The 9,269-nt window shown below is 41.3% G+C and overlaps 1 protein-coding gene across 2 annotated transcripts in view; it reads right to left on the bottom strand.

The window, feature by feature from the left end:
* Positions 1-627: 627 nt before the first annotated feature.
* The window catches only part of PDCD6 (programmed cell death 6), a 28,466-nt gene continuing 19,824 nt past the window's right edge, over positions 628-9,269 (bottom strand). The window contains exons 4-6 of one of the 2 annotated variants that reach the window (XM_045006817.1): positions 9,098-9,256; positions 6,647-6,756; positions 628-4,964 (exon numbers count right to left, since the gene is read on the bottom strand). In XM_045006817.1, the coding sequence (XP_044862752.1) occupies positions 4,866-4,964; positions 6,647-6,756; positions 9,098-9,256 (368 nt within the window). In that variant the 3' untranslated portion in view covers positions 628-4,865. The remainder of the gene's footprint in view (positions 4,965-6,646; positions 6,757-9,097; positions 9,257-9,269) is intronic. The other variant, XM_045006819.1, reaches the window with a different exon arrangement.

Genomic DNA, 9,269 nt, shown 5'->3' with positions numbered 1-9,269 from the left:
CCTGTTTTCCCTGCCAGCTCAGGACTCCAGCACCCTGTCTTACTGAGCTAGACACTCCTGTCTGCTCCAACAAAGACCCAGGGTCTGAATTACTTGCCCCAAAGCTGCAGGTTTACCTGAAAGCCGCTAACAGAAGTGTGCTTGTCTTCAGCACTCAGATGCCCAACTCCCAATGGGGTTTAAACCCAAATAAAGCCATTTTACCCTGTATAAAGCTTATGCAGGGTAAACTCATAAATTGCTCACCCTCTAACACACTGATAGAGAGATATGCACAGTTGTTTGCTCCCCCAGGTATTAATACAGACTGAATTAATAAGTAAAAAGTGATTTTATTAAATAAAGAAAGTAGGATTTAAGTGGTTCCAGGTAGTAACAGACAGAACAAAGTAAGTCATCAGGCAAAATAAAATAAAATGCGCAAATCTATGTCTAATCAAACTAAACACAGATAAGTTCCTCACCAGTTCCAGAATGCTCCCTTTTACAGACTAATCTCCTTTTAGCCTGGGTCCAGCAATCACTCACACCTCCTGTAGTTACTGTCCTTTGTTCCAGTTTTCAAGTATCCTGGAGGGTGGAGAGGCTCCTTCTTTAGCCAGCTGAAGACCAACATGGAGGGGTCTCTCAAGGGTTTAAATAGACTCTCTCTTGTGGGTGGAGACCCCCTCCTCACTCCTATGCAAAGTCCAGCTCCAAGATGGAGTTCTGGAGTCACCTGGGCAAGTCACATGTCCATGCATAACTCTCAGTCTTTGCAGGCAGAAGCCATTATCCACATGGTGTCTTGTATGTCTCCAGGAAGACTTATGTGGATTGGAGCATTCTAAGATGCATTGTTCCCCAAGTGCTTCCTGACCAGGTACTTAACCTTGCGAATTCCTTCCTAAAGAAGCTGACCAAATGCTTCACAAAGCTTGCTTAGAAATCAAGCAGGTATACAACCAATATTCAAGTACAAAATGATATGTGTACAAATAAGATGAATAGATATAGAAGATCATAACCTTTACAGAGATATGTTACATGGCACAGGCAGCACAAAACATATTCCAGTTATGTCATATTCCCATAAAGCCTTATGGGAGGTACCATCACAGTTTTTTTTGTTAGAGGACACATGTTCAGAGACCACTTGTGGTTCAGGCAAAATTCCTGAGATGGTCCATGAGATGAGTTCCAACTCCGGGCAAGTGGTTGGCTAGCAGTGTGATATTCATGGAGGAGAGTAACTGCCACAACCTGATTGCCTCTTGGCAGAGCACTGTAGCGCATGCTCCCCGTTGCCTGTTCACATACTACATCAGAGTGATACAGTCGGTAAGTAGGTGAACTACTGAGTCCTTGATACAGCCCAGGAAAGCGCAACATGTACTGTAGATGGCCCCAAACTCCAACACACGGATATGCAGTGAGGACATCTGTTCTGACACAGCCCTTGAACTTTCAGCAACCCCAGCTTGCTCAGTCCAGGCTGAGAGAAAGGTGGCAAATCTCCTGACAATGATCAGTCAGCAAAAACTCTCTTGAAGTCCTAGAGTGTATTAGGGCCCCACCGAACTGATTTCTGAGTGGGAAACAAAGTGGACTTTCCATTGTTTAGGATGAGACCCAGACAGTCGAGCAAGCACACAGTGTAGGGTCGATATGGGAAAGGATTTCCTCTCTGGACTTGCCCCTCAGTAACCACTAGTTCAGGGATGGGAAGATGGAGGATTTCTTTCTTCCCAGGGGTATGCTGTCATGACAATCATCCATTTGGTAAAAACTCAAGAGATAGAAGGGAAGCACCATATACTGAACGTGGTGCTCTGCTACAATGAACTGAAGGAATTTTCTGTGGCTTAGCAAAACCACCATATAGAAGTAGGTGTCCTGAAGGTCCAGAGCAACAAACCAATCATTTTCAGACAACACAGGAGGATAGTCAATAGAGCAAGCCAGCCTGTCCCTAACTGGAGGGGATGGGGAGAAGGGAACAATAACTGGATCACTGCTCTGGACTAAGAAGTCAAAATGGGCTTTGGGGTGTGCCAGGGGAAGGCATGTTGACTGGTCAAACCCTGGATTTGAATACTACCTCCTCTGGGACCTATGTCCCTTTCTGGTGTAGTCCTGCTATCTTGGGGTAGGGAAAGGCTGCCCAAATGTGCACTGTGGACAACACTGCTGCTGTTGACCACCGTAGTGGTGCCTCTGTCCTGCCAGCATATACACCCTCCCCTCTGGGACCATAGGGTAAGACTGAAGTCCTTAAAAGAGTGCAGAATTCCATCCATCTTGCCCCCCCAAAAATGACTGTCATCATAGGGATGCCCTTCTCATGCCAAGGCCATGAGTCTAGCTGAAATATCTGCAATGTCCAGCATAGACTGCAATGAAGGGATAGCTCAGTGGTTTGAGCATTGGCCTGCTAAACCCAGCGTTGAGAGTTCAATCCTTGAGAAGACCACTTAGGGATCTAGGGCAAAAATTGGTCCTGCTAGTGAAGGCAGGGGGCTGGACTCGATGACCTTTCGAGGTCCCTTCCAGTTCTAAGAGATTGGTATATCTCCAATTATTACTTTTTTTTTTTTAAACCTTTTAGCCATCAAGCAGCCTTCTGTAATAAGTGCTCAAAAGTCCTTCCTTGAGGCTTTGGGCAGCTGGTCTTCAAATTTAGACATAGCCATCCACTACACAAAGTTGTATTTGGACAGCAAGGCCAACCGATTAGCAACGCGGGCCTGTAACCAAGAGATGATGTAAATCTTCCTCCCAATTAGGGCCATCCATTTAGAGTCCTTATCTTTGGAGTGGATTTAAATCTGTCCCAACTGTGAGGTGAGTGCTAATCCTGGTGCCTACAGTGATCCACCTGATGTGGGTCAGATGGAAGATCCCCACCTGGATGCCGAGGAGTCCTGGACTTCGGGGGATAAAGGTGGAGCCAGGCCCAAAGGTGAGAGCAACTGGTCTGTCTCAGCTGTAGCACCAAGTCCACCCCTGTTATTTCTGGTGCTGGAAGTGGTGTTGACTCCTAAGTCAGCAGCAGTACCATGGTGACTAACCATGCCAACTGGGCAGGGTGGTGAGTGCCGCCCTGAAACATCAGCAGTGCTGGGAGCAGGGATGCTGAAGAGGTGACTTGGGCTGAGCCCAGCAAGGGAAACAGCAGTGTTTGGTGCTGACAGACCCACAGGTTCAGCAACCTGGCCGGCTAATAGGGTTATAAAAGATGCAGCCTGCAAAGTCCTAAATGAAGGGAGAGGATTGGATAGAAAGGCAAAGGAGGTCTGTTGCTGCCTGATATGCCACCAGCACAGGAACAGCTGGTGCTGGCATTGCCTTCCTTAGTACTGAACTCAACAGATGCTCCAGGGCCAGAAGAGCTAGTATGGAATCTCTAACTGCCATGAGTGATACCAGGGAGTGATTGACAGACCGGCTCCATCCCATGCACCAGCATTCACACTATGCTGGTCTACGCACCTCCTGCAGGAGCAATGATTGGTGTTCTATTACCTTCTCCTCAGCAAACTCCACACAGAGCAACTTCTCCATCTCTTCAGAGAGGTGCCAGCAGCAAAATGGCAGCCCACTCCGAACCTGAGGGCAACCTCCAATCCAATGTAGCCCTCAGTGCTGAAGCAGGGCCCATGGCTTGTTCGAGCAGGTGTTGCTTTAGGCAAAGATCCCTCAAAGTAAACAGAGGGAAACACTAGGAGTCTGCACTTAGCTAAACAAGGTTTAAAGCTTAGAGACACCCAGCATTCCCAGGTGAAGTTTTCTGTCAAAGGGGCTAATGAAACAAAAATTTCTATTTCTAATGGGGAGAAGAAAGAAAAAAAGTTAGATATGTACCTAACTATACTGCTTATATTATACCTAAAGGTAAGACATACAGAGGCACTGCTGGTAGCTCTGACTCAGACTAAGGGTGGTTGAGAAAGAACTGAGGCAGGGCGGGGGAGGTTTGGTCGCACAATGTTAGTTAACTGCTACTGGCGGCGTGAGATAGGGAGGATGCATGTGTGGCCAAACCGGGTACTGAATTCTCCTATGGGGGCACAGAATCACCTGAAGTGGAGCATCCACAGGGACGTCACTCAAAGAAGAATCTGCACTTAGCTAAGAACTAAACAATAGAAAAAGTGAGCCGCAACTAAATTGGACAGGCATAGCAGGGAGCAGACAGCAGAAGTTAAAAAGGAAGCTCCAACTCAAACCCATCCATGATGAGTAAAGAACTAGGGGTATGTTCAATTGCTGGCTATTGAGCCTGGCAGGAAGGCAAGTTGCCTCTCCTGCTGAGGAGGCCATTCAATGACTCAGCACACCTGAGGCTTAAGTTCAGACATCATGAAACACAAGAGCAGGGATCTATCAGAGCTGCCTTTGGAGAAATGTCCTTATGCACAAAAACTGGACAGGACAGTGGGACTGTAATGTCTTTACTGTTTTAAATTCTGTATTAAAATTAATGCATTAAATTCTTATAAAAAGTAAGGCACGTGCAAACCATGTTGTGCAACTTCTGTCTGACCTTTAAATCCCTTTTAATTAAACAAGCATTACTACTTTAATTTGGCATTTCTAAAAAATATTTTTCCCCCATGCATGATAATCTGGAAAAAAGTGTTTAGCACTGACATCACAAACAATTCTAAATTTTGCATTAAATGGTGATATGGCCATTGTTGTTACAGTAATACAACATAAAAGCTGAGCAGCTTGAGTACAAACAGATTCTGAAGCTGGTGAGATACACAATTTAAGAGAATGAAAAAAGTTATATCCATTTTAGTCATATTCAGTAAGTAACAAGATTTGGCAACTCCAGTCTTTGTATCGCTAACGGCCAATCTCATTTGCACTGGTCACTGTCATACAATGCCGAAGACCATGGAAAGATATTGTTCATAAGACACTTGAATCCAGCCATCCTGGTCAGTATCATAGCGCCTGAATACATCAGTCAGCCTCTGGAAAGAACAGAAACCATTACTGAATATAAGGAAAGTGTTCAGATGAATGTAAACTGAGGTTTCAGGGATGCATTTCCAGCAAGAACAGATTAAGAGCGTTCCCTAGGGTGATTGTTTGAGAATTTAGATTCAATGACTAAGATAAAAGGTGGTTCTCTTTGATCTTACCTGGTGGATGAATAAGCTTCCCCCTCACCACCTCCCTGTGACATACCATGGCTTGAATTACATTTTTTTTTTTTTATGTATAATATGTAGCCTTTGAATTACATACATTTTGTTTAGAAATTCAGGGGGCAAAATTACTTCCTCACTGGACAGATAAGATTCTCAGGCTGGTTTAAGCAGCACCTTTGTACATTTGAAAAGCAAACCTTGTTATCTCTTATAAGCTTGATGGGTCATGTGCTATATCATACTTGCATGTAAATAACCATGCGTAATTATGGTGTTGTATAAAAATACTATGGAAACAAGTTACCACTTTAATAATTTCACTATAACCAGCAACTATGCCTGTCAATCATTAAACATCCCTACTATATTAAACCAGAGTTTTGAATTATAATGCATAAGGCTGTGGATACTGACTAACATTGCAAATGTTTTTAGAAAACTACTGATGGTTCTGCAGCAGGAAGACAGAACCACCAACACTATAGAGCTAAGGAGATGACCCACAAAGAACAAAATGAAAATACTACTTGTCACTCACTCCCTTTTATGCATGTTGCACATCTGTCCACACCTTGTGGAATAAACACTGACAGTAAGGAAGAAACATCACTCAGAATGCTGCAAAATTTTAGACAAGTTTGGTGTTTTGGCACCACTTTGTCTCACTGAATCCTCCAGATTGTTTTCTGGTTACCATAGTAACAGAGGAATGCTGAGAGCTTTTCAGTGAGAGATCATTTAGTCCTGCAGTGTGGGCTAAATGAAAAATCTAATGCTGACTGAATTATTGAAATTCAGCTCTGAATTAAGCTTTAAAAAAATACAATTCTATATTGAGGAGTGGCTACAAAAATATGATGGCTTCTTACCCACACAATTTATGTGCAGAATCAGCTATATTGGCTTACTTTACAGATAAAGATTTTGCTACATTTTACTTCTATTGGGCTTGCAGAGCCAATAAAACTATGCAAGAACAACTGAAATAATAAGAATTAATTAGATTCTAGTCAGCAGGAGAAATTCTAATTTTAGTTACACCTGAGCACCCCAAAAGACAACAATGGGGTTGCATGAATGTAAGCCGAGGCCAAATCTGGATTGCAGTGTTCATTTCTATAAGAATTCAGCCTGGCTGTCAAAGACCAGGATGAGTTTTGCAAGGCCAGCAGAAAGTAAAAAAAAGGCAAGTTTCTCTCTAGAAGGCAAACATGGAATATCTCACTCAGTGACACTAAGTCACTTTTCAGACAAGAAGCACTTAGACATCGCGGTCTGCCATTTTGCACTTATTTGTATTATATTAATGCCTAGAAGGCTCAAGATGGAGCTTTAAGATTTTTCAAGGTTGATCAACACAAGGATGTATATAAGCACAGCACCGCATTCCTAGGAGGTACTACATTAGTCATGTCAAATTAAATTCCTGATCCAGCACATGCTTCAACTCCTGTACAAATCATGGCTTCCAATTTTGACAGTAGATGTATTTCTTCTATTACCTGCAACACAACACAGCACTGAATGAAGTCATCAAAAGCAATTTGTCCTCTTCCTTGTCTGTCAAATTTCCGAACAAGGATATCATAGAATTGATCAGATAGCCGATATCCTTGGAAGAAAAAAAGATTACAAGATTTACATGACCAAAGCTGGGTAGTTTATATAAGAGCAATATAACACACAAAAGCAAATGTGCATAAGTTATGTTGCGACAAATAGGCAAGAGTCATTAAGTGAATGTAAAAACTGTAGAACAGTAATCAAACTTAAATGGATATTAGAATATATTCATCTACTGAACAAGAAAATGCTCCAACAAAACAGAAACAATATAAAAACATGTAATGATTAAGAACATGACAAAAAAATGAATTGCAAACTCAATGAAATGAAATATTACAACCAATTTTAAATGATTATGCTGTTAGAAGGGAAATTAAAACAAGTCTTTAGGGCTGTGCTCAATGTATTTTGTATTTAAACATTTTAATATCCTTTTTCACTGAAGTCAATTGAACAAATTGTTATCCTCTGCATCAAGAGAATGTAACTTGTTGTAATAGGATGGCACAAGCTGTTGTTTCCAAACGCCATTTTCTGTTGAAGTCACAACTTCCAATTACTCATAGGTGATACAAATGCCATGACAGAGCAGCCAGGAAGACTAGGAGTTTTGCTAATTACACAGTGAATTATTTTTAACCAATATTTTCTTGTTTGAAACACCTGATCTTTTAACAAAGCTCACTTAAAAGTAAGCTTCACATGTGAGAATGTTAATACTTCATGTTTATATTAACATTTTATCACAGGGTCTGAAAAGTGTTTTTAGAAAAGTGGCATATTATCTCATGAGAAAGTGGGGATAATGTTAAGTGGGTTTGAGAGGAATTACTTAAATATTCTGAGGTCTTATGTCAAGTAAAGAAGAGACCCTCTGGGGCTCTTCTAGCAGAAGCTCTGTCACACACAGAGAAAAGCTCTGGAACATGTTCTACTAGCAGCCTACCAGAATACAATGAAAGAAGGGATACAGTCAGTTGTGTGCAGTAAGACTCTCATAAGATCCCTTTGATCATGTGGAAATGTGAGTTTACTGGAACCTGTCACAGCTGTGCCTACTGTAGGTTTTCAGAAGATATAGGGGGTAGCCCACTGGATAGTTTCTGCACAGCTGCTTGAAGAGGGATGGTAAGAACTGGCTTAGCTTTAAAATTCACGAGGATCATTCATTCTCCTTTGAAAGAGGCAGTGAAGAAAGCATTAGCAATTCAGACACTGTTGTTAACTGTAAATATATCAGGTAAAACAGCCAATCAGGAGGAATTATCAAAAGGAGGGTTCAGAGCCTCTACAGTCTTTATTTGAAAATAGATAAAATTAAAAGCTTCCTAATCTCAGCACTTGTAGGGCCTGATCTAAAGCCCAGAGAAGCCAGTGGGTGGCTTCCCATTGACTCCAGTGGGCTCTAGATCAGGACCACATCCTAAGGGGAGATGTTCTAGAAGACCATTAAAATCATCTTAAAGTTGTTCTATTTCAAAAGATTTCGTCCTTTCCACAGGAGTGGGGGGGAGGGATAACTCTTCCCTTCCTCCTTTACCCCCACTCCCCTTAGCTAGCCTACAAGCTGCTTTACGCACTAGCCTAACTCTTAGCAGTTCTGAGGTATACATAATGATGTGGCAATTTGAAGAACTAAATGTTTTAGAGCAATGGTTCTAAATAGATTTGATTCACATTTTAAAAGGAATTCAAATGGCAAAACAGCGTGACTTCTCCATAGTGGAATGAAAGTCTTCATTTTTATGTTTTCAACAGGTTACATATGTAATATTAACTTTACATATAAAGGTTAAGAACTTATAATCAAAGCAAGATTTGTAGAATACAATTCAAAAGTCACTTAATATAGTTGAATATTGACAACTATCACTGGAAATGTATAGGTGCCTCAAGTGTCCCTGATAAGGGAAACAGGTTTATCCATTTCTCCAACAACTGTTTTTCCTTGTAATTAAATTTATTCCTTAAAGTTCTTGCCAAGTTTTAAAGCCTGTTAATGCTTTATGACCAATGGCACAGTGAGCCACTGATTAAAACAGTTAGAACTGAAATGCTGGTAAGACTTTTAGGGTGTTTATTAAAGTATGAATTTAAAGAGTTACACTAGGTTTACATACATTGCTTCCCATTAATTATTTTTCAATTTTATTCAGCAGAGGAGTCCAGATGATCTGTAAGCTGCTCACAGCACAGATGTCAGTCTTTTGTGAAGTGCCATATACATCCAAATGAGAAATAGCAGCTGCATTCCACCTCAATTATTTCTTACAATTGATTATTCCATTTTGTCACAACTGCGAAGCAGCACAGCCTTAAAGATACTGTAATCTAATACTAGACAAAATCAATCGTTATACAGCAAACCATAATTATAAAAAAATTACCAAAACCTGTTAGTGCTTGCTTTAGTTCATTTTTGTCAATCATTCCAGAACTGTCTCTATCATACGTTCGAAAAACATTCTGCCAATCTGAGATATACTTCCAGACTCCAGTGAATTCATTGAAGTTCACGCCACCTTTGTTCTCTCTGTCAAACATGGCTGAAGTAAACAT

Source organism: Mauremys mutica, chromosome 2 (assembly GCF_020497125.1).
Source record: "Mauremys mutica isolate MM-2020 ecotype Southern chromosome 2, ASM2049712v1, whole genome shotgun sequence".
Lineage (NCBI taxonomy): Eukaryota > Metazoa > Chordata > Testudines > Geoemydidae > Mauremys > Mauremys mutica.
Note: the sequence above shows the minus strand (reverse complement) of the source record. Positions and strands in the feature narration are given on the sequence as shown.